The following is a 24,635-nucleotide window of genomic DNA, read 5'->3' as shown; positions in this document are numbered from 1 at the left end:
TGCAACTGACTCCTATGGTGCTTGCATGCGGTGCGCTGCCTCGACTTATGCATATTTTATTGATCCCCTTTAACCACAGTGTCACATTACTAAAGATTTACTCTTCTTCTATTACATTGAACACAATGGGTCTGTATGATGACTTTAGGATCATTTGGTTACGTGTGGAGATGGAGTAGGCTACATAGAATTTTGTAGAAATATTGCGAATAATAGGCATTCAAATTAATGAAAAACTATGATAAGTTTAAAAGAGTCAACAATATGTGTTGAGAATTCAACTCCCTTTGACATATTGGATATAGGGCGAAATCGGATCGGACTGCCCGGGCTAACTAAACAAATGTTCCCGAGTAAGCTTACTCTACGTCATCAGATTGCGACCTCACATGCGAGCAACTGAAGGGCACAGTGGAATGAGACAATGAAATAGCTTTATTTTAAGGTGAGTAACATTTTCCCTGCAATTAGATAGTAATGTAACTAAGTGCATGACTCAAGTAAAACACTGATTCTGATGGAAACGGGTAAAGCTGACTAAAGAATGTCAGCCTTCTTGATGTTGATGCTCGCTAACTTACCCAGCAACCTAGCTGGCTAACTTTATCTAGCTGGCGTATGATATGCCAGCTAGCTACTTAGCAAGAGATACTTACCAAGTGTATACAAGACAGGACACCGCTAACAGACAACAGAAGACAGCAAATAATTTGAATATCCCTTCAAACCACCAGTTTTGTCCACGAAACAGTGATCGTCATGGCATTGCCATCTCTTACTCGGGCTTTGTGTTCGCTGTCGCTGTCCCGCACTGCCCTGCTCCCTGCTCAGGTAAAGGCATGCATCACATTTCACCTGTAAGCCTCCCACAGAATCCTGAAAAACAATGCAATGTAGACGTCAAGAGCCGCTGGTCTTCATGTCGCGTCGCATTGACAGGCTGCGGGGCGGTGCGTGCTGACTCCGGTCGCCTCCGGTGGTGTCCGGTCCCCTCCCGCGGCTCTCATGGGGGCAGTGGGCCAGTGCAGGAGCTTCATCACCACCGCCTCGCTGGAGCAGAACAGAACCCGCTGGAAGGAGAGGGAGAAGTACACCATCAGGCCTGTGGGCATGAAGAAGACTGGAGGACGAGATCACACTGGCGAGTTCCACTGTTCAGTTGTGCTTTGATCAAATAACAGGACATATAAAAGGAACATGAAGCAGGTTATTTATTGGTAATGACACGCAGGAAGGATACGGACACATGGCATTGGTGGCGGCCACAAACAGAGGTACCGCTGGATCGACTTCCAGAGGCTCCGCTACGAGGAGGGGAAGGAGGACAAGGCCTTTGATGAGAAGATTCTGGAAGTCCGTTATGACCCCTGCAGGTGAGGTGTTATCTCCTAGTAATAATATTAATAATATACTGACATAAATGAATAAATGAAATGTACTTTAATGTAAAAAATCAATTTGGACATGGGGTGATTGGGGTGGCCAGTCTTTGGACCCACGAGTGGTTGACATGGTGATCTCCCCGTTGTCGAGCAGGTCAGCAGATATCGCGCTGGTGGCAGGAGGAAACAGGAAGCGCTGGATCATTGCCACAGAGAACATGCAGGCTGGTGACCTCATCAAGACCTCCGGGACGATTGGACGCATGGCAGGTCAGACAGGGCTTCCTCGTCAGACTGGGCTTCAGTCAGGCTGCATGGCAGGTCAGACTGGGCTTCAGTCAGGCTGCATGGCAGGTCAGACTGGGCTTCAGTCAGGCTGCATGGCAGGTCAGACTGGGCTTCAGTCAGGCTGCATGGCAGGTCAGACTGGGCTTCACTCAGGCTGCATGGCAGGTCAGACTGGGCTTCAGTCAGGCTGCATGGCAGGTCAGACTGGGCTTCAGTCAGGCTGCATGGCAGGTCAGACTGGGCTTCACTCAGGCTGCATGGCAGGTCAGACTGGGCTTCAGTCAGGCTGCATGGCAGGTCAGACTGGGCTTCAGTCAGGCTGCGGCTCCTGTAGTGTGTCAGCAGCATGGATCTTCTGTGTAGCGTTCATCATCAGAATGTGTTCAGTTAGCAGATGCTTCTATCGTTATCATGAGTGTAGGGTAGCCGTGGCAACAGGAGGCCGGCGACAGCGCAGCTGCAGGCTTGTTTGTCATGTGAGCTGCAGCACTGCAGGCTTGTTGGTCATGTGAGCTGCAGCACTGCAGGCTTGTTGGTCATGTGAGCTGCAGCACTGCAGGCTTGTTGGTCATGTGAGCTGCAGCACTGCAGGCTTGTTGGTCATGTGAGCTGTGCTCTTCCCAGTGGCTGCTAACGAAGGCGACTCCTACCCTCTGGGAGCCCTGCCCGTGGGCACACTGGTCAACAACCTGGAGCTGTACCCTGGGCGAGGAGCCTGGTTCATCAGAGCAGCAGGTGAGAACCCTGGCATCAGAGTTACACTGATCAGACATCAGCCCTCGTTCTGTTTTCATCTGCTGTTTTGTTTGCTCAGGGACAAGTGGAGTGTTGCTCCGCAAGGTGAACGGTACGGCCATAGTCCAGCTGCCCTCCAAACGCCAGGTCCAGGTGAGCCAGCCATGTTTCTCTGTGGGATTTAGGGATGTCGTTCCTGTGGCAACACACACTCACACCTCCCAGCACCTGGGGCACCTCCTGTGCCCCAGGTGCTGGAGACGTGAACACACACTCACACCTCCTGCTGTGCCCCAGGTGCTGGAGACATGCATGGTGACTGTAGGACGCGTCTCCAACATCGATCACAACAAGCGCATCATCGGGAAGGCGGGGACCAACCGCTGGCTTGGCAAGCGGCCCTCCAGCGGCTGGTGGCAGAGGAAGGGGGGCTGGGCGGGGCGCAAGATCAAGCCCCTCCCCCCCATGAAGGTGTATGTCAACATGCCGGCCGTGTCCGCCAGGTAGAACAACCTGGACAGGAACCCAGCTGGACTGACAGAACCCAGCTGGACTGACAGAACCCAGCTGGACAGACAGACCCCAGCTGGACTGACAGAACCCAGGCTGTCTCAGCTGTGACTGTGGGTTTGGTAGCTGCAGTGGACTGACATGGATGGTTGTCATCTCTGTGATACTGATTTGTGTTTCACGTAACGTGATCTGGAGCCTGTTTTGAGCTTATTGTAATAAATGACTCATGGAAGGTTAAACTTTTTTATTAAACACAGCTGCTTGTGAAAGCATGGAGAAACAAAACAATATAAAACTTCAAACTACAAAACATATTTACATCCATAGTAAAACATGCAAAGATTAACCCATGTTTTCTTTAGTGGTAAATTTTAAAATACTGTCATGTCATTTAAAACAAGGTTTGTGCAAAGACATGGGTGGTGTTTCAGTTCACAGGCTTAGTGAGATGGCCCTGTACCTCTGATTATAAACAGCTGTTAGCTTCCCTGTTTCATAGTTTAAACTAGACTGATGTTTCTGATTGTAGAACTGAGCAGTTACAGTCCAACACATCTTATGAACGAGCTGTCATGGAGATTTGCTTGAACATTTAACAAAGTTATCTGGCCATTTCATTGGTGATTGTTGGTGAAACACCACCTGCTACCTCTAGATTAGGGGCAGACAGGGTCAAAGGTCACAGACATTTAAAGTACACTGAGTTCTACCTTCTACAGGTAGAGGACTGTCCCCCCCCTCCTCCTCCGCCCAGCTGGGCCTGTTCGTCCAGGGGCTTAATGGGGGTGATGAAGGGCAGGCTGTCTCTTGGGGTGATGGAGGGCAGGCTGTCTCTTGGGGTGATGGAGGGCAGGCTGTCTCTTGGGGTGATGGAGGGCAGGCTGTCTCTTGGTTAAAACGCAACACGACAGGACCAAGGCAGGACTAACATGTACACAGACACGTACGGTGGTCATGTAGTTGTTAAACATTTCAATATGAAGTGGCAAAAACAACAAGAACAGGCTGAACAACGGAACTAGCCACCGAGGTTTGTGAGACCACACAAGGCGCTTACGCTATCGCATCTTATCATCCCCACTAAGGTCAGAGTTCTAAAGACTTGGAGACAGGACTTTCTCCCCTGCAAACACCAAGTCCAATACGAAATGTAAAGTATTCCCACCAGGTATAGGAGCTATAAAGGTTCAAGAAAGTGCATGTTTCAAAAAAAAATCTTCTGAATAATAAGTAATTAAGATAAATTTAGATGTGCTTTTAGTTTAGAACACGGGGAAGAATAGTGATTGACAACAGGCTATTTTTATAAACATACAGTTTGGTACAAATAAAAGCCAGCATAATAGTTAGTCTTCATTTAAGCACAACATATTACGATACAGAGATAGGAACCTATGTCCCTTCCCAAAGTCCAACAGTTTTCTATTGCAAAAGTTTCACATTAGTAACGCTATCCAAACAGTACCATCAAACACTGAACACCTGCGCACCAGGCTGAGCTCAAACACATCTGTCATCTGAAGCTTCACCAGAACTACTCACGTTCCTGCATGAACAGTCTAAAGACTTCACGTTTAGGCTGCGAACTGCGATGAGAGTACACATTCTGCAGGAGCTCTGCACCAGTGTGTGTAGTGCAGTATCACGTTAGCCACCCCTAATGAGTTTAACTACCTGGGTTCAGCCCCAGACTACGGCTGTTCAGACGGACATGAGTTCATATTGTGCATGTTTTAGTCTTGGCCTTGGGGACTGATGTGTAGAAGAAGCACTAAAATACACTTGTGACAGTCCAACAGTTCTGTTCCCTTCAACACATGAATGAGGCACATAGAAGACCAGTCTACGTGTTGAGTTTAGAGTTTGTTACATTTGCTTAAACCAAATGAGTCTGAGTGGTCTGTTTCCTGTCAGACCAGTTGTGCTTCCTGAAACTACAACAGTGTCTTGAACAGACCAGCACTGGTGAGAAGACCAGGTCATGTGACCATCCAGAACCAGAATGACCAGGAAGGAAAGGACTGAAAGTGAGCGTGGTCTGAACACATCTACTTTGGCACAAGGAGACATCTGAAACATTAGGAGACATTTAGGACAGCGGAAGTGTGGTGTGTATCAACCCACATACAGAGAGTGGAGAGAGAGGCTGAGTTAGTGAGGCCAGAGAGAGCATCATCCTGAACATTCAGACATGACAGTTAAACTGGACGGAGTGTTTTGGCCGTAAGACAGTTCCACGTCTTCATCCTGCAGTCCCTCCCAGCTACACATGCTCTCACCTGTCCTCAAATGTAACTTCACTGATGTTCTGTATGCAGGGTATATACAGCTCTCTACAACAGAACAATAGTTTACTTTAATAAAAAATGTTGGGTAAATATGTTCCAAATGTGTGATACTGTAGCTAAATTCTTAATAGCTACTTCCCGGAACACACTGTGGCTAGGGTTTAGGTTTTGTTTTGGGTACACAGTGTGCTTAAAAACAAAAGGCAGATTAGAGTAATAAATTCAGTTATTATAAAAAAGTTATAACTTTTTTGTAAAAAATTATTTCAGGGAGAAAACAGAACATTGAGTTAGAGGTCCAACAAGATTCACAGCAATATTCCACCTTTACAAACAAGCAAGCACACACACACACACACACACACACACACACACACACACACACATACACCCTTCACCCCTCCCCCCCTCAATTGTCCATAGAGCCAAAATAAACGTTGGATTTCATAGAAATAATAAAATGTAAAAAATGCGAAAGCAAAGTGCAAACAACTGCCATCGTTGAAATGTGGCAAATTCTTTCCAAAACCTTAGAATCATATTTTTTTCGGGTGGCAGCATAAACTTTTACAAAGTAGTACTGATTGTAGTGTGTTAAAAAACAACCTAAAAAAAACAACAGTGAATTTTGATGACGACAAGCGTTTGTGTTGAGAACAGGTTCTGAGGCTGGGAGGCTTCCACAGGAAACCCCGGGGTCTCCTCACAACCTCCTGGGGGCCGGGGCCAGGCAGTCTCCTGGGGATGAGGCTGGGGCGCTGGCCTCGGTCACATGGGCTTGCTGTAGCCGAATATTCCCACCGGGAAGTGCTTGACGTGAGTGGGCCACTGGGCCGCAAGCTGGAAGAACTTGACGTCATTCCACTCCACCCCGTCGATGGACACTGTGGACCAGAGGAGCAGGAGGGTGAGCTGCTGGACTTCACTACCTGCTGGACTACAAATGACCTCTAGGTGGTGATGGTACACCACACAAAGCTACAGGTATCCAGTGTGGAACACTTAGCTGTGTTTACTGTGTTAGATGTGTATCTGCTTTTAGATGCAGCTGCCTTTTGGCCAGTGTTAACTTGATAAAAGACAGGCTGAACTACATAAAAGATGTGAAATGCACATGACTTGGCTGAGAGGCTGTGGACTGAGTAGATAGGGCTAGACTGTAGGGTAGGTGGCTGTAGGGTAGGTGGCTGTAGGGTAGGTGGCTGTAGGGTAGGTAGGTGTAGGGTAGGTGGGTGTAGGGTAGGTGGGTGTAGGGTAGGTGGCTGTAGGGTAAGTGGGTGTAGGTAGGTGGGTGTAGGGTAGGTGGCTGTAGGGTAGGTGGCTGTAGGGTAGGTGGGTGTAGGTTAGGTGGCTGTAGGGTGGGTGGCTGTAGGGTAGGTGGGTGTAGGGTAGGTGGCTGTAGGGTAGGTGGGTGTAGGGTAGGTGGGTGTAGGGTAGGTGGCTGTAGGGTGGGTGTAGGGTAGGTGGGTGTAGGGTAGGTGGGTGTAGGGTAGGTGGGTGTAGGGTAGGTGGCTGTAGGGTAGGTGGGTGTAGGGTAGGTGGGTGTAGGGTAGGTGGCTGTAGGGTGGGTGTAGGGTAGGTGGCTGTAGGGTAGGTGGGTGTAGGGTAGGTGGGTGTAGGGTAGGTGGCTGTAGGGTAGGTGGGTGTAGGGTAAGTGGCTGTAGGGTAGGTGGCTGTAGGGTAGGTGGCAGTAGGGTAGGTGGGTGTAGGTAGGTGGATGTAGGGTAGGTGGCTGTAGGGTAGGTGGCTTTAGGGTAGGTGGCTGTAGGGTAGGTGGGTGTAGGGTAGGTGTCTGTAGGGTAGGTGGCTGTAGGGTAGGGGGCTGTAGGGTAGGTGGCTGTAGGTAGGTGGCTGTAGGGTAGGGGGCTGTAGGGTAGGTGGCTGTAGGTAGGTGGCTGTAGGTAGGTGGCTGTAGGGTAGGTGGCTGTAGGTAGGTGGCTGTAGGGTAGGTGGCTGTAGGGTAGGTGGCTGTAGGGTAGGTGGCTGTAGGGTAGGGGGCTGTAGGGTAGGTGGCTGTAGGGTAGGTGGCTGTAGGGTAGGTGGCTGTAGGTAGGTGGCTGTAGGGTAGGTGGCTGTAGGTAGGTGGCTGTAGGTAGGTGAAGTACCTCTCAGCATGGTGTGCTGGTTCTTGGCCGTGCAAATCAGCCTGCTGATGCCATCGATCACCTGACTCCTACAATCCACGTCCTTCTCTCTGGGCCTCTTAGTCAGGAAGATCACTGTGGGGACAGAGCTCACTAGTACTGCATTATAGACCACACAGAGCTCACTAGTACTGCATTATAGACCACACAGAGCTCACTAGTACTGCATTATAGACCACACAGAGCTCACTAGTACTGCATTATAGACCACACAGAGCTCACTAGTACTGCATTATAGACCACACAGAGCTCACTAGTACTGCATTATAGACCACAGAGACCTCACTAGTACTGCATTATAGACCACACAGAGCTCACTAGTACTGCATTATAGACCACAGACACCTCACTAGTACTGCATTATACACCACACAGAGCTCATGGGTCAGTACTGTTATTGTGTACAAAACAACAAACAGTGAGTTGTCTGTTTAGAGCTTGCAGAGAGGACTAGGAAGAGGAATGTTGATAGGGGACGGAAGTTCACCTTTCTTGTTCTTCTCCTTGGTGACCACGGTCATGGCCATGCTGGGGGGCGGGCAGGTGTCGCCCCCCACAGGGAGTCTGCTCACCTGCAGGGAGCGGAAGTTGCTCTTCAGGGTGTTCTTAAGGCCTGCATCCCTCTTCTCCCCCTCCCTCTTCCTGTCTGGACCCTGCCATCCCCAGTAGTCCACCTGTAGCCCCATCACCTCCCCGCCCGCACAAGGAGAGCTGGGGAGACATTGCCACCATCACTATCACCACCATCACCATCATCACTAACACCATCACTATCACCACCATCACCATCATCACTAACACCATCACTATCACCATCTTCACCATCACCATCATCACTATCACCATCTTCACTATCACCATCACCATCACCATCACCCTCATCATCATCATCATCATCATCATCATCATCATCATCACTACCAACACATTACATGTTATCTATATCCCACTTTCATGTCACCTTCAACCACAGGGCATCAGTCTCTCCTATGTGTGTATGTACTGTGTGTGTGCGTGTAACAGTGTAAGTGAGTGAACCAGGCTGTGCTGGAGGTGTACCCGGCTCCGTAGAGGGTGGAGGACACGGAGGGGGACTGGGGCGGGGTGCCCCCCACCTCCTTCCCGTAGGGGCCCGCTGGCGGGGGGGGCGGGGAGGCCAGGACCCCCACGTTGCCACCCAGGGCATCGTCAGAGTCCACTGGAACAAAAACAAGAGAGAGACTGGTCTGTAGAGAGACTGGTCTGTAGAGAGACTGGTCTGTAGGGAGACTGGTCTGTAGACAGACTGGTCTGTAGAGAGACTGGTATTCAGAGAGACTAGTCTGTAGAGAGACTGGTCTGTAGAGAGACTGGTCTGTAGGGAGACTGGTCTGAAGGGAGACTGGTCTGTAGAGAGACTGGTCTGTAGGGAGACTGGTCTGAAGGGAGACTGGTCTGAAGGGAGTCTGGTCTGAAGGGAGACTGGTCTGTAGAGAGACTGGTCTGTAGAGAGACTGGTCTTTAGGGAGACTGGTCTGAAGGGAGACTGGTCTGTAGAGAGACTGGTCTGAAGGGAGACTGGTCTGTAGGGAGACTGGTCTGAAGGGAGACTGGTCTGTAGAGAGACTGGTCTGAAGGGAGACTGGTCTGTAGAGAGACTGGTCTGTAGGGAGATTGGTCTGTAGGGAGACTGGTCTGAAGGGAGACCGGTCTTTAGGGAGACCGATCTGTAGAGAGACCGGTCTGAAGGGAGACTGGTCTGTAGGGAGACTGGTCTGAAGGGAGACTGGTCTGTAGGGAGACTGGTCTGTAGGGAGACCTGTCTGTAGCACACACACCTGTCTGTAGCACACACACACACACACACACACACACACACACACACACACACACACACACACACACACACACACACACACACACACACACACACACACACACACACACACACACACACAGAGTCTCACCTGAGGTTGAGAGACTGTGCTCCACAATCCCCACCTTCACAACCTGGAACACACAAACACACACATTTCAGCTTATGGAGATTGTTACCACTTCATCAAATGTTACTGCTTTCTTATGAATCACCATATAAAAAGATTTCTTACCCCAATGAATGGCACAAACTTCTGACAGGAGTCTTCGTCAGGGCTAGGACAGAGAGGACCAGAGGGAGGGTTAGTTTGTCCAGAAAGGGACTGTCTTAACAGGACCACACAGGAACACTCATGTACCATGTACCATCCCTGGGTGGAACACATGTCCCTGGATGGAACACATGTCCCTGGGTGGAACACATGTCCCTGGGTGGAACACATGTCCCTGGGTGGAACACATGTCCCTGGGTGGAACACATGTCCCTGGATGGAACACATGTCCCTGGGTGGAACACATGTCCCTGGATGGAACACATGTCCCTGGGTGGAACACATGTCCCTTGGTGGAACACATGTCCCTGGGTGGAACACATGTCCCTGGATGGAACACATGTCCCTGGGTGGAACACATGTCCCTGGGTGGAACACATGTCCCTGGATGGAACACATGTCCCTTGGTGGAACACATGTCCCTGGGTGGAACACATGTCCCTGGATGGCACACATGTCCCTGGATGGAACACATGTCCCTGGGTGGAACACATGTCCCTGGATGGAACACATGTCCCTGGATGGAACACATGTCCCTTGGTGGAACACATGTCCCTGGATGGAACACATGTCCCTTGGTGGAACACATGTCCCTGGATGGAACACATGTCCCTGGATGGCACAGTTGGCTGGGTGGGATGAGCTCACTCTGGGGTCACAATGAGATGGATGACCATACAGGATCGCTCCTGACAACCAGATCACACAGCTGTGTTTGTGAGTGTGTGTTTGTGTGTGGGTGGGTGGGGTTGAGACAGCGGACACACACATAAACACAAAGGTCAAGCAAGTCAAAGGAACAAGGACAGGGATACAAATGAAACCTCAGTAAAGATACCTGATGTAAAAATCAAAATACAAACTCCTCTTCCTTGAATGCAAACCAAGAGAACACAGGAGAGAGAGGAATTGGACAGTGTTATTTGAGTGGTACTGTGTCTGCATGTTATTCACGTGTGGATAACCACTTCTGGCCACTGAGGCCCCCTGCTCTGTGTTAGAGAGGAACACTGAGGCCCCCTGCTCTCTGTTAGAGAGGAACACTGAGGCCCCCTGCTCTCTGTTAGAGAGGAACACTGAGGCCCCCTGCTCTCTGTTAGAGAGGAACACTGAGGCCCCCTGCTCTGTGTTAGAGAGGAACACTGAGGCCCCCTGCTCTCTGTTAGAGAGGAACACTGAGGCCCCCTGCTCTCTGTTAGAGAGGAACACTGAGGCCCGCTCTCTGTTAGAGAGGAACACTGAGGCCCCCTGCTCTCTGTTAGAGTGGAGCTTTGTTCAACTCAAACCACAAAGCAAACAAATAAACAAACAAACAAGTCAATGAGGAACACACACACACTCCAGTGGGACTGAGCTGAGCTGTACCTCTTCTGCTTGTAGGTGAGCATGGCTTCTGAGATGGGGACCTGGTGGGACAGCAGCGCTCCTGCCAGGTACTGAGCCACACGCGCAGCCACGTCTGGCTTCTCTGTCAACATAGAAACACCTGGTAACACACACACTGTCAACATAGAAACACCTGGTAACACACACACTGTCAACATAGAAACACCCGGTAACACACACACTGTCAACATAGAAACACCCGGTAACACACACACTGTCAACATAGAAACACCCGGTAACACACACACTGTCAACATAGAAACACCCAGTAACACACACACTGTCAACATAGAAACACCCAGTAACACACACACTGTCAACATAGAAACACCCGGTAACACACACACTGTCAACACAGGGGCACACACAGGGGCACACAGAGGCACACACAGGGACACACACAGGGGCACACACAGGGGCACACAGGGGCACACACAGGGGCACACACAGGGGAACACACAGGGGAACACAGGGGCACACACAGGGGCACACAGGGGCACACACAGGGGAACACACAGGTAGCCCTACCTGAGGTGGGTCGTTCTGCCCGGCAGAACAGCTCCTTCCATGCAGAGTCCATGAAGATGCTGTTGAACCTGCTGTCAAACGAGGCCATGTACTTGGCCAGGGGGTGGGAACCTGAAGACACCACGCAGATGAACATGAACAGCCTGAACTACACACACACAGGTAAACATGAACAGCCTGAACTACACACACACAGGTAAACATGAACAGCCTGAACTACACACACACACGTAAACATGAACAGGCTGAACTACACACACACAGGTAAACATGAACAGCCTGAACTACACAGGAGTGGAGGTGAAGGTGGTAGGTGCTAAGTGGGGGTAGAGTGTACAGTTGGTTGCCGTACCAATGGGGATGACCAGGAAGCGGATGTAGCTTAGCCAGTCTGGCGTCTTATTGGCCAGCTGCTCCACAAAGAACCTCAGGATGGTGCTGAGGTAGCTCTGGTCACCTGCCACTGCCAGCTTGACCGTGGGAGGAGTCTGGGCGTTACAGTTACAGCTGCAGGAGGACACAGGCAGAGGGACGGAGAGAGATGAGAGAGACGTGGAGGAAAAGAGGGAGATGGAAATAGAGATGCACAGAGACAGATGGAGGGAAGTTCCATCTGAGGTGCATCAGGGTGGGTGAGCTGGATACCGTGTGTGTGTGTGTGTAGCAGCTGGAGGAGACAGGTTGTGTGAGGGGCAGGTGTGTGCAGACCCTGCTTGTCTGGCTGCTCTGAGGACTCCAACAGAGCAGGAGACATAAGCCAGGCAGAAGGAACTGACTTCCTGTTTGCAGAGAGAACTGACTTCCTGTCAGTGAGGATGGACCACAGAGAAAGACAGAGAGGGACTGAACAATGCCCTTTATGGGAAAGGATGAATTCTTATAAAGTTAACAGAGAGAGATACATAAAGAGAGAGTCAGGGACAGAGAGAGAGAGATAACTAGAGAGTAGGACAGAGAGAGAGAGAACTAGAGAGTAGGACAAAGAGAGAGAGATGTAGAGAGTAGGACAGAGAGAGAGAGAGAGAACTAGAGAGTAGGACAAAGAGAGAGAGAGATGTAGAGAGTAGGACAGACAGAGAGAGAGAGAACTAGAGAGTAGGACAAAGAGAGAGAGAAATGTAGAGAGTAGGATAGAGAGAGAGATGTAGAGAGTAGGACAGAGAGAGAGAGAGATGTACAGAGTAGGACAGAGAGAGAGAGAGAGATGTACAGAGTAGGACAGAGAGAGAGAGAGATGTACAGAGTAGGACAGAGAGAGATAGAGAGAGAGAGTAGGACAGAGAGAAAGAGATGTAGAGAGTAGGACAGAGAGAGAGAGATGTAGAGAGTAGGACAGAGAGAGAGAGAGAACTAGAGAGGACAGAGGAAACTGTAGAGAGCATGCACTAGCAGACTTGAGGAATTGCAATGAACAAGTTCAACTGGCTAACAGCCAAGATAAACTGAAACACGTGTTGAGCAGTTGTGTAAAGACTGCTAAACCATAAAGCGCAGACAGGTCTGGAACTTGTGTCTTTGTGTTGTTGCATCATCTCTTCAGTTATGAAGCCCAGATGGGTGTGTGTGTGTTTTGTTTAACTACCCTTGTAACTAACTACCCTTGTAACTAACTACCCTTGTAACTAACTACCCTTGTAACTAACTACCCTCAAGGCCAGTTGTACACAGCGTGTGTGTGAGCCTCACAATCTCTGGATGCGCGTTACGATGGTGTTGAAGGCAGCATGCACATCAGCTGCAGAGCAGGTGGACACGATGGGCTGACCCTGCTCATGGAGAACCTCCGCCACATACTGCAAGAGACCGGAGACAGGGAGGGAGAGAGGGGAGGGAGAGAGAGAGGGGAGGGAGAGAGGGGAGAGAGGGGAGAGAGGGGAGAGAGGGGAGGGAGGGGAGGGAGGGGAGAGAGGGGAGGGAGAGAGGGGAGAGAGAGAGGGGAGAGAGGGGAGGGAGAAAGGGGAGAGAGGGGAGGGAGAGAGGGGAGAGAGGGGAGGGAGGGGAGAGAGGGGAGGGAGAGAGGGGAGAGAGGGGAGGGAGGGGAGGGAGAGAGGGGAGGGATGGGGAGAGGGGAGAGAGGGGAGAGAGGGGAGGGAGGGAGAGAGGGGAGATAGGGGAGGGAGGGGAGGAGGAGAGGAAAGAGAGAGTATGGAGAGAGGAGAAAAATAAAGGGGGCGAAGGGGAGAGATAGATCAATATAGAGAATGAAATACTAGAATTGGACAAACAGACCTCCACACACACACACACACACACCTGGCCTTGCCATTCCAGGGTGTTTATGAGGATGATGCTCTCTGGAAGACGCTCATCTGAGATGAGGATCTGGTTCAACTGGTCGTACACAGACTTCCTGGGAACCTGGGCCAATCAGAGACAGACACAAAAACAGTCTGGCTTGTAATAACACACCAGCCTCATTATATCGATTTGTGTCTTTGAAGTATGTCCACCTTCAAGGTAGGATAAATCCAACATTATCCACTGTGTCTGGTGGCTGAGATGCGTGTACATCCAGACTCGGAGCACCAAACTGCTGTTCTTTCTATATAACAGCGCCTGCCACATGAGCACAGTGTCCGGGTGTGAGAGGGTACCTGGGCTAGGAGGCATGAGCACAGTGTCCGGGTGTGAGAGGTTACCTGGGCTAGGAGGCGTGTCTCCAGCGAGAAGTCGCTGTCCACGCTGCAGGTGCGGTCGTTCTGAGTCTTGGAGTTCTGACGGTCCTTCATGGAGGTGCTGCGAGGACGGCGCTGGAGACGAGGCTCCGCTCTGCTAGAGAACACACACCGAGGTTCTCATGAAGTCACACACATACAGCACCTGTACCTGGGAGACATGTGGTTTAGGATAGTGTTGTGTACCTGGGAGACATGTGGTTTTGGGACTCCGTCTTGCAGAGTTTGCCCACAGAGCTGGCCAGACGGTCTGCATTCACCTCCCAAGCGCTGAGCACCTCCACGGGGCTGTGAGCAGGGGCTGGGGCCGGGGCCTCTGTGTCCTGGGGCATGCACACAGTAAGGTTAGACAGCAGAACAATCCCTTTACAAGCAAGGTGCTGGCTGAGGTGGAGAGAGGAGATGAGAGAGAGATACAGAGATGAAGAGCGGAGAGAGAGATGGAGAGGAAAGAGAGAGAGGCAGGTTGTCAGGTACAGAGATGCTGGGGTGTGTGTGGGGTGTGTGTGTGGTGTGTGTGTGCATGTGGGATCGGTGTGTGATGTGTGGTGCGTGTGATTGGTGTGTGTGTGTGTGTGTGTGTGTGTGTGTGGGGGTGAGTGTTGCTGGGGGATGATGGTGCTGACAGGCCCACCATGATGGAGCAGATAAAGGTCATCTGGAGGAGGGGAAGATGAAAGTGAGGACAGGAGGGAGGATGTAGGACTGACTGATATAACCCCAAAAGTAGAGTAGGACTGAGAGATGACTGATCTAACCCCAGCAGTAGAGTAGGACTGAGAGATGACTGATCTAACCCCAGCAGTAGAGTAGGACTGAGAGATGACTGATCTAACCCCAGCAGTAGAGTAGGACTGAGAGATGACTGATCTAACCCCAGCAGTAGAGTAGGACTGAGAGATGACTGATCTAACCCCAGCAGTAGAGTAGGACTGAGAGATGACTGATCTAACCCCAGCAGTAGAGTCTGTGATGTCGTCCTGAGATCTGGCTCCTGCCGCTTTACACCCGTCCACCGAGAGGAAGTCTCCAATCTGTCACACACACACACGTTATACAGCGCTCCAGAGGGAGCACCAGTGAGGTGTTTGTGCATGCCTCAGTGTAGTTGACATACAGTTTACTGGTATGTTCACATCACGATCCACATTTTATCATCATGTTTTCACAGAAAAACACATTTAAATACTGGGTAGAAACAAGCATTGCGCAGGATTGCAGTCTGAACCCCTACTGTAAAGAGCATCTGTGTGACCTGTCTTGTGGTGGTTAATGGATTCCCCAGACATGGTTCCATACATGCAAGCCTGCAGACAGCAGCTAGCGAGAGAAGCAGGTTCTCATCTGACCAGAAGGATATAAATAACCAGGAGCAGAGACGAGTTCTGGAGCATCCTGCCTCTCCTCTTTACTCTTTTCCTCTCTCACTTCTTTTCTCTCTCTGACTCTCTCTCTGACTCTCTCTCTCTGACTCTCTCTCTGACTCTCTCTCTGACTCTCTCTCTAACTCTCTCTGACTCTCTCTCTCTCTCTCTGACTCTCTCTTTCTCTCTCTCTGACTCTCTCTCTCTGACTCTCTCTCTCTGACTCTCTCTCTCTGACTCTCTCTCTCTCTGACTCTCTTTCTCTGACTCTCAGCACATGCGGCTGTCTGCTCTGACAGGTGTGTACGAAAAAATGAAACCTGAAGCTGACAGGCTGATACTCCCAGACAGCTTACTGGAACTGAAACATTCTTAAGCATTTGGGTCACTTCTTCCTACAGGACAGATGAGAGACTGCTCACTAAGCTAACAAGCAGGGAGGACTGGCCTCTTGTTAGGGTCCTTGTTATAAACAGCCTGTTTGTGTAACAGCCTGACTCCTTGTTATAAACAGCCTGTTTGTGTAACAGCCTGACTCCTTGTTATAAACAGCCTGTTTGTGTAACAGCCTGACTCCTTGTTATAAACAGCCTGTTTGTGTAACAGCCTGACTCCTTGTTATAAACAGCCTGTGTCTCTGTCTGTGCATCAGAACCAGCGTCTGGCCTGTGTGTCTCCAACGCTACATAAATCACACTGCAGGAATTCTGGGATTGCTCCCTCCTATCTGCTATCTGGGGATGGGCGGGGGGGATCTGGTGTCAGATCCTATAAATACCCCAGGACTGTTACTGGGGTTGTTGGAGAGAGGGCCCGGTATAACCCCCTCCTGGTATCAGCTGGGGGGAGGAGGGGGTAGTTTTGGGATTACATTGCCCTCATGCTCTAAGTGTCTGGCCTTGGTGCAAGAGTCCCAAGGCTCACCAGGGAATCCCTGCACCCCTGAGGGGCATGCCAGGCACTCTCACAGGTACAGCCAACCAACCCCTCCAACAGGGGGCAGCACTGAGTCACACGCCAGAGATCAGAAGGCAGGGGGGGGTGGGAGGAGGAGCAGAGGGGTCTGTCTGTAACTTACAGGACAGGACAGGTCTCTGAGCTGGTTCTTGTGGCTCCCGATCTCCGTCTGGGAGCTGGAGTGCGACATCCCTTCAAAGAACGGCCTGGAGGAACAACCCAGTTTAACGGAACAGTTTTAAAAGACTTCAACTGAGTTAAACTCATCCAGAATGAAACTGATCCAAGAGATATAGTCTTCCAGAGGTTTAAAAGAGAGTTAGGTTTAAGAGGCTGAGAGGGTCGGAGGTCAGAGGCTGGAGGCCAGGAGACCTACTTGAGTTTGGGTTTGGGTGTGCTGAGGACACTGTCGTTGTCCTCCACCTCAGGCCCACTGTCGCTCTGGTTGTACACCTCCAGGCTGTCATACAGCAGGTCCAGATCCTCCTCCACCACCTGGGCCTGGCCCACACGGTCACAGTCCAGCACCTGGACACACAGGAGAACGCCTCAGATTTCACACAGCACAAGCAGACCACAACACCAGAGGCCACCTGATCACCCCTCTGTCCTCTGGCCTGGATCTCAACTGATCATTAGAACCGTGACAGGGAGACTGGGTGTGGACCAGAGACTGAGTGTGGTTTGGTAATGCTCTGTGATTTATACCAGAGAGGAGGGGACACAGCCAAGGACAGCTGGGCTTGGCAGTGAGTTTCTCCTCCCCTGAAGTTAGCTCTTCCAGAAACACATTACGGCAATATTCTGTATTGAGGGTCAATACCTAGAGATTCCACTTCCTTGAGGGAAATTTAATAACATCTGTTTGTCACAGCTGGTTGAATGAGAAACTCGCAACAGGCAGACTGAGCAGGCAGTCCCCCCCCTCCCCCCCCTCCCCCCCAGGGCTCCTAGGTGGGAGGTGACAGAGATGTCATAATGGACAGGAAGGATATACTGTAGTTTAGTGGGTAGAGCGTGACTGCAGATCACGAGGTGGCAGGTTCAACTCCCCCCTCTGAATCTTGTCATGGATGAAAGCTTCTGATAAAATGATTTTGTGATTTGTTCTCTCTCACACCGTACCTCATCTGTCACCTTGAACCTCTTCAGCAAAGCCACAAACTTCTGCTTGAAGTTTGGTTGCTGAAAAAGAGAAGAATGACAGAATGAATGAAAAGGCATCTTAATTACCCCCCCCCCCCCCCATCTGACCCGGTCTGTGAGCCTCGTCTGGGCTGTCAACCATCGTCACGGTAACTGCGCTGTGGATTACTCATTCCTAGCTCGTCTATATAAAGAACATTATCATCTCTCTCAACTGAACCTCATGTCTGTTTACATGCTTCTCTAAATTCACTAGAACAAATGGACCGTAGAATCTCCCCTGCTTGACTAGGTGGACATGCAAGCTCATGCCATAAGCTGCTCAGTCATCCGTATCCTACCACAGGGATACAGGAAAGCGCCCGTAAACACAACTCTAAAAGACCTCAACGCTGCAGCGGCCGTCCTACTGGGGGCCATGTGACCTTGCCGCTGACAGGCCTATCAGAGCGCAGGGAGGCTGACCCTGGTCATGGAGGTGGAGCGGATCATCTTCCTCCTGTTCTTCTTTGGTTTCCTGACATCGTCATCCTCGTCGTAGAGATCCTGGAAGAGACAGCAGCTGTGATGATGAACCACCAGACCACAGAGCTACGCTGATCTACAGACAAGCCTGTTCATGCTGGGGCTGTTTTTGACTTGGGCTCGGTGTGTGTGTGTCACCTGGTGGACAGCATCATCACTCGCTTCCTGCTCTGATGAGTAGCTGTCATCCTCATCCTCCGAGTAGTTATCCATGTCTGGAGAACGATCTGAGAGGGGAACACACAAACACACACAGTCACACACACACAGTCACACACAAGGACAGGGGAGGGCAAGGCGGGAGGGGAGGGGAAGGGAAGGGAGGGGGGGAGGGGAAAGGAGGGGGGGAGGGAGGGCCGGGAGAAATAAATAGAGGAGAAAGAAATACAGATAAAACATCTTCCTTTCCCTGTGGGTGACACCAGTCTAATACTTTGTGCATGAGCTCATATGATAGAGCTCCTTAATAACCACTGCAAGGCCATTGCCTCGCCCTGTCCCAGATTAAGACCAGTGAGGCAACAGCCCCCTGCATGCACTCAACTCTCACAAGTGTTACTTTGCAACCATGGTGGAAGAGGATCCCATCTCCTTGGACAGAGCCAGGGGGATTAGAGAGAGGGAGAGAGAGGGAGAGAGAGAGAGAGAGAGGGAGAGGGAGAGGGAGAGAGGCAGAGAGAGGCAGAGAGAGCCAGGGGGATTAGTAGAGTCCTCTATCCTCAGCGGAGGAGTAGAGAGCATGTGCAGGAGAGAGAGAGGGAGAGAGATAGGGAGAGAGAGAGATAGGGGAGAGAGAGAGAGAGAGAGAGAGAGAGAGGGAGAGAGGGGGGGAGAGAGAGAGAGAAAGAGAGAGAAAGCGAGAGAGAGAGAGAAAGCGAGAGAGAGAGAGAGAGAGAGAGAGAGAGAGAGAGAAAGCGAGAGAGAGAGAGAGGGACCCAGGTAGAGTCAGCCCCAGGTAGAGGCGGCCCCAGGTATTTAGAGGCCCAGCTCTGGAGGCCCACCTGAGGTCTTGGTCTTGCGTCCGGCCGGGGTGCTGCCTTCCTCGTGGTCGATGGGCTGGCTGGACAGGGAGAACACGCTAATCTCAGCCACACGCGCCGGAGCCTCTTTCACGTTGCTATGGAGACCCAGGATCTGGCCTCCATCTGTAGGGTGTTGCATCACCTGGTCACACACACACACACCAGATGAGTATCCACACCACGTCACAAGCCCCCTCTCTCTCCATATGAACGTGCATTAAGAGGCACATCAAGTCTTTAACATGGAGCAGTCTCCAGTGTTAGCAATAGATCAAGGATTTGTTCATTAATAACATCACTTTCTCAGTACTTTATAATGTTGCTACTCCTGTCATCTGTTCCTGTCAGACACTCTGACCAGGGTCAGCCAGGCTGGGGCCTCACGCCAGCCAGGCTGGGGCCTCACGTCAGCCAGGCTGGGGCCCCACGTCGGCCAGGCTGGGGCCTCACGTCGGCCAGGCTGGGGCCTCACGTCGGCCAGGCTGGGGCCTCACGTCGGCCAGGCTGGGGCCTCACGTCAGCCAGGCTGGGGCCTCACGTCGGCCAGGCTGGGGCCTCACGTCAGCCAGGCTGGGCCTCACGTCGGCCAGGCTGGGGCCTCACGTCAGCCAGGCTGGGGCCTCACGTCAGCCAGGCTGGGGCCTCATGTTTAGGCCTGACGACAGGACGGATACCAGGTCTCCCTGGGAGATTCTCCTGAAGTCCATTACAATCTCTCTATGTCTATCAGTCACACAGCCAGAGGGAGGACAGAGCAGTTATCATCTTAACAGGATGACAGACCCATCTACACCCACTGTTCCTCTGGTCTGAAAACACCGTCTATGGATCCTGAGTTACGACACCCAGCCTGTTAGTTCTCTTCATAGGTCACCAGTTACATCAGCATCAACAGAAAGGAATCCCATATCTATATATTGACACCATATGCTTCCAAGATGACTATGTCGCTTTCCAGAATTGTTTTAATCCAGTTTCTGAATTAAATGTATTCATTCTGTTGACTCACTTTAGATCAAATTAGATCAAGACACAGACAACAGCATTTAGCGATTCACAATGAAATTGCTCGTGTCAAGAGAGATGTTTTAATCTTCCATACAGCTCCTCCCTGGGAGCAGAGACTTCCCTGGATAGAAGCCCCACTGTTAACAGAACACAACATGGTTTCTTCAGCTGCAGACAGTCCTTGAGGTAAAACGTTAAACCACTGACCTCCTCTGAGAACCCCGGCTGCATGACAGAGAATGGAGAACACATTGCAGTCACACACACACTCACACACACACAAACACACACTCACCCCACCCCATCCTGGTAGGAGACCATCCCCAGCTTGGTAGGAGACCATCCCCACCCTGGTAGGAGACCATCCCCACCCTGGTAGGACACCATCCCCATCCTGGTAGGAGACCATTCCCACCCTGGTAGGAGAACATCCCCACCCTGGTAGGAGACCATCCCCACCCTGGTAGGACACCATCCCCACCCTGGTAGGAGAACATCCCCACCCTGGTAGGAGACCATCTCCACCCTGGTAGGAGACCATCCCCACCCTGATAGGAGACCATCCCCACCCTGGTAGGAGACCATCCCCACCGTGGTTTTCCGGGACACGTGTGGACGCTCCTGCTGGTGAGCATTAATCATGGAGAGAGAATGGCCCTGGAAACGGGAGGCAGGCTTGGTGGTGGTACAACACGCACCAGCCTGCCTCCAGGTCGTACCTCTGCCTCCAGGTCGTACCTCTGCCTGTAGGTCTTACCTCTGCCATGTTGACCAGTCCCAGTGCCAGCGTCTTGTACCCCAGCATGGTGCGGTTCTTGTAGCGTTTCCTCCTCTGAAGCATAATCTGCAGGCGATTGGCATCCCTTTTCAGGAAGTGCGGGTACTAGAATACACAGGGTCAGAGGTCAGGCAAAGGAGACACTGGGAGGATCCACGCTCTCGAATAACCAGGACTCCTTCTCATTAGCGAGTGTGTGTGTGAGTGTGTGTAAACACACCTGTAGTGAGAAGGAGAGCTCCAGTTCAGTCTCCATCAGGCCGTTGGGAGGGAGGATGTATTCGTTTGATCTCAGAACGCGTTTGGAGCCCTGTGGACACACACGAACACACACAGGGTTAATATGAAGTACATAATATGATGCAGTACAGTACCCAACACATAAATACATCAATCATTTATGAGTATGTAACAGTATTTCATGGTAAATGAATCAGAGCGGCAGCTCCTTAATAACAGACCAGTCTGCCAGCTCATGTTCATCTGCTCTGGCAGATGGGTCTGGACACCCTCCCATTCAAACTGATTTCTCTCCAGCATGGAAAGTGCTGGGCCATTCACAATTGTGATTGTCATTCCTGCTTCAGCCATGATGAAAACCTCCTGGACAAAACTATGTCAGCTCTCACTGTGAGTCCAGCCTGTCTCACGTGGAATTTCAGTTATGTTTCAGTTCTAAATGCAGTGCTAAAGGCCTCTGTGGTGTTGATGTTGACAGGCATTAAGCCCAAGTTCCCTGATCTGCTGTTAGAGCCCACGTTTCCCTGATTCAGACGACCATGGACCTGCTCCTGGCTGAGTGGAGGGTTCATCGCTGTGTTTCTGGGTCTCCAGTGTGGACAAGACTGGGCGTGGATACACTTAGAACCTCCAAGACATACGCCCTGTCCTCAGAAGAACTGATAAAACCAGACAGGGCACAGCTTGCATCTGCCAGCCAGAGTGACCTTACAAACACATCTCTATCTCTCCAGACTGCGAGGAGAAGGAGGAGGGAGGTGAAGGAGGAGGGTTTTGGCCAAAGGAGCTTCCTGGCTGGCACACAAACCAACACTTCTTCCCTCAGATCAATCAGGCTTGCTATAAATAGTACAACTGAAACAAACAAAACAAAGACTTTGGTGGAAGTTGTTTTTGTTTTGCTCTAGATATCAAACCCTGCATTCACCCTGAGATGAAAGAGAAGAGATGTGGGCTGTCAGCTGTCAGCTCCTCTCAGGGAAGCAGCAGAGAGAGGGAGAGATGCAGAATATCTGTCTGTACCATGTGCCTGGATAAGAAATCCCAAAACCTGGGAAGAATGATCAAACAGGTATCTTAAATCAAGCAAGCTGGTTCATAGCCGCACAATTCAGTATCACTTTGCGTCTGAGGAACAAAAATGCGAGTTGGGTCGTTACCAAATGGAAACACTTTAGGTTAACTTTGAAATGCGATGGTTAGCTATCTTAACAAGTTAGCTAGCTAACAAAATGCCAAACAATTAAATCAATATAACACATGCCTGCTATGAAAAATAAATATGCTACTAGTAATTGCTATAATTATGTACACTGTGTCGCAACCACCGCCCACAAGGTATATGCAGAGACACTATTTTATTGTGAACATCAAAACTATTTCAACTGGGGTGTCGATAACTTTCATAATCCCATACTTGATGATTGTTTTATAAACGCTTCGCGTCAAGTCGAACAATGCCCCTTAGCTGTGACATAATAACCACATACCACGGCCTGTCGTGAGGTATTGCTTGACAGTACATTGATAACAAGAGTCGCATACATACACACACGCATTCTCTGAGGTTAGGTCTTAACTCAAGCCTCAAAAAACTACAAGTGGAAATCATTTGTTTGAATAACGCAAACAGCTGGCTGATGAGGTGTTCCTCTTTAGCTACAACAGGCTACGTTCTTGAGCTGCGTGGAGAAAGGGCGACAGATCGCCGACAGCAATGCCAACACTACCCCACCTCATTTAGCTCGCAGGACTCTAGAAGAACACTTAAGCCCCATCTAAACGCTTCGTTTTCTCAGGCAGCTCAATCGTAACGGGGGATATATCTTACAGTCACGGCAACACGGGCTTGTCTTACACAGAGAGAGCAGACGGGAGTGTCGGCATCAGAGAGAACACTCACCAGCTGAAGCTCGACTAAGAGGAGGCCTGTAGGTCTGAGAGGCTGCTACAGGGAACATTAGCACAGGAAGCCAAGTGCCCTGTGATGGCCTGACATGCATTAGCAGCGAGGACGAGCGAGCTAGCACTCTCACCCCTCTCTCTCTCCGCAAGTACAAGCTTATCCACTCTGGTGTCTGACCGGGGCCAGATGGGGGAACGTTCTACTAATATGTACTACTCCATAGTCTGCCTCTCACTGCCTCTCTCTGTCTATATCCTCTCTGTCTCTATCCCTCTCACTGTCTGTCTCTGTCTATATCCTCTCCATCTCCCTCTCTCTTTCAGTCTCTCCCTCTCTCTCGCCCTCCATCTCCCTCTGTATCTCCCCTCCTTCAGTCTCTCCCCCCTCTCTCCCCCCCCTCTCTCCCCCCCCCTCTCAGTCTCTCTCCTAGCACCAGATGCCAGAGTCAGGGACCCAAGTCAGAAAGTCAGAGGAATCAAGCACTCTCTGATCCCCTGTTACAGTAGAGCGTGTCTGTGGGAGTCCTTTCACCCATCTCTGATCCACTGAAACAGCCACAATAACGGGATCAGTGATGACAGCTAAGAGGAGAGGTCCTGGATCAGGTTGTCCGTGGATGGCTACACCCGACGGCTCTATTAAAGGGATTTGGTTTGTGCAGGCCAGGAAGACGGAGGGCTTTAGAAGTTACCATACAGGCACACACACATTGGACCAGCACACGCACCCAACATATAATTGGATCATGTCTGAGAGCATTGCAAATAAGAGTGCTCTGGACTGCGGTTGAAAATATGAAATGTGGATTTTACGCTTGCCCAAACATAATCCCACTCCCAGAGTTGTCTCAGCACGACCCCAGGCCCCCCCGCCCCCCCCAGGGCCCCCCCGGCCGCCTGAGGGTCGGGAGACTGCAGAGTGCAGACTCATGTTCTCATGTCAGACTGAAACAAGAGCTGTGTGGAGAGGTCTGCAGGAGAGAAGAGGAGGAGGACGAGGTCCATGGGGTCTGGATAGAAAGGGCTGAGAAGTACCATGTACCATACTGTGAAGACTACAGGGAGGATAGAGAGAGAACTAGAGAGAGAGGAGAGAGCCAGAGAGAGATAGAGAGAAGAGAGGAGAGAGATAGATAGAGAGAGGAGAGAAACAGATAGAGAGAAGAGAGCCAGAGAGAGATAGAGAGAAGAGAGACAGACTGTGAACTGAGATGTTGTCGTCATGGCAGGCCCCCAGCCTGGTCTGGTGTTGGGATGAGATGCTCACTGGGGAGACGTCTGGTCTGTAGGACCCAGACTCAGGGCCACTTAACAGATCAGCTGCAGACAGGCAGACAGACAGACAGACAGACAGACAGACAGGCAGGCAGGCAGGCAGGCAGGCAGGCAGACAGAGCCTGTGAAGGTGGCTGCAGAGGAATGATGACAAGCCTGTAACGAGGCCCTTGTTGGTTGGCTTCTCTTACAAACACCTCTCTCCTCCCCCACCTCCCCCCTTCTCCATCCCTCCCCCTCCTCCCCCCTTCTCCATCCCTCCCCCCGCCTCCTACCTTCTCCATCTCCCCACCTTCTACGTCCTTGCCAGCCAAACTGGAAATCGGATTTAATGCTCCAGTTCCAGA

The 24,635-nt window shown here is 51.0% G+C and overlaps 2 protein-coding genes across 5 annotated transcripts in view; one reads left to right on the top strand and one right to left on the bottom strand.

Moving 5' to 3' along the window:
• The first annotated feature begins 379 nt into the window (after positions 1-379).
• On the top strand, positions 380-3,150 carry mrpl2 (mitochondrial ribosomal protein L2). Of its 2 annotated transcripts, none has more exons than XM_067235974.1 (8): positions 380-445; positions 752-831; positions 940-1,141; positions 1,232-1,373; positions 1,537-1,652; positions 2,295-2,405; positions 2,485-2,558; positions 2,703-3,150. In XM_067235974.1, the coding sequence occupies exons 2-8, from the start codon at positions 760-762 to the stop codon at positions 2,910-2,912; spliced, it is 927 nt and encodes a 308-aa protein (XP_067092075.1). In that variant the 5' UTR covers positions 380-445; positions 752-759; the 3' UTR covers positions 2,913-3,150. The 2 variants fall into 2 exon arrangements, with proteins under 2 accessions (XP_067092075.1, XP_067092074.1); XM_067235973.1 differs by having other exon boundaries at positions 385-445; positions 735-831.
• A 2,467-nt stretch (positions 3,151-5,617) lies between these two features.
• The window catches only part of LOC136942915 (phosphofurin acidic cluster sorting protein 2-like), a 42,800-nt gene continuing 23,782 nt past the window's right edge, over positions 5,618-24,635 (bottom strand). Inside the window, exons 3-24 of one of the 3 annotated variants that reach the window (XM_067235970.1) lie at positions 21,089-21,178; positions 20,848-20,973; positions 19,062-19,224; positions 18,199-18,287; positions 18,001-18,081; positions 17,515-17,574; positions 16,766-16,917; positions 16,511-16,595; positions 14,827-15,102; positions 14,255-14,391; positions 14,033-14,165; positions 13,647-13,751; positions 13,080-13,186; positions 11,746-11,900; positions 11,394-11,504; positions 10,845-10,947; positions 9,441-9,483; positions 9,297-9,339; positions 8,410-8,548; positions 7,838-8,061; positions 7,312-7,425; positions 5,618-6,090 (exon numbers count right to left, since the gene is read on the bottom strand). In XM_067235970.1, coding sequence (XP_067092071.1) covers positions 5,975-6,090; positions 7,312-7,425; positions 7,838-8,061; positions 8,410-8,548; positions 9,297-9,339; positions 9,441-9,483; positions 10,845-10,947; positions 11,394-11,504; positions 11,746-11,900; positions 13,080-13,186; positions 13,647-13,751; positions 14,033-14,165; positions 14,255-14,391; positions 14,827-15,102; positions 16,511-16,595; positions 16,766-16,917; positions 17,515-17,574; positions 18,001-18,081; positions 18,199-18,287; positions 19,062-19,224; positions 20,848-20,973; positions 21,089-21,178 — 2,652 coding nt within the window. In that variant the 3' untranslated portion in view covers positions 5,618-5,974. The remainder of the gene's footprint in view (positions 6,091-7,311; positions 7,426-7,837; positions 8,062-8,409; positions 8,549-9,296; positions 9,340-9,440; positions 9,484-10,844; positions 10,948-11,393; positions 11,505-11,745; positions 11,901-13,079; positions 13,187-13,646; positions 13,752-14,032; positions 14,166-14,254; positions 14,392-14,826; positions 15,103-16,510; positions 16,596-16,765; positions 16,918-17,514; positions 17,575-18,000; positions 18,082-18,198; positions 18,288-19,061; positions 19,225-20,847; positions 20,974-21,088; positions 21,179-24,635) is intronic. The other 2 variants (XM_067235971.1, XM_067235972.1) reach the window with 2 other exon arrangements.

This window comes from Osmerus mordax, chromosome 5 (genome assembly GCF_038355195.1).
Source record: "Osmerus mordax isolate fOsmMor3 chromosome 5, fOsmMor3.pri, whole genome shotgun sequence".
In the NCBI taxonomy this organism is placed as follows: domain Eukaryota; kingdom Metazoa; phylum Chordata; class Actinopteri; order Osmeriformes; family Osmeridae; genus Osmerus; species Osmerus mordax.
The sequence above is the reverse complement of the archived record's forward strand: the minus strand, read 5'-3'. Positions and strand labels throughout refer to the sequence as shown.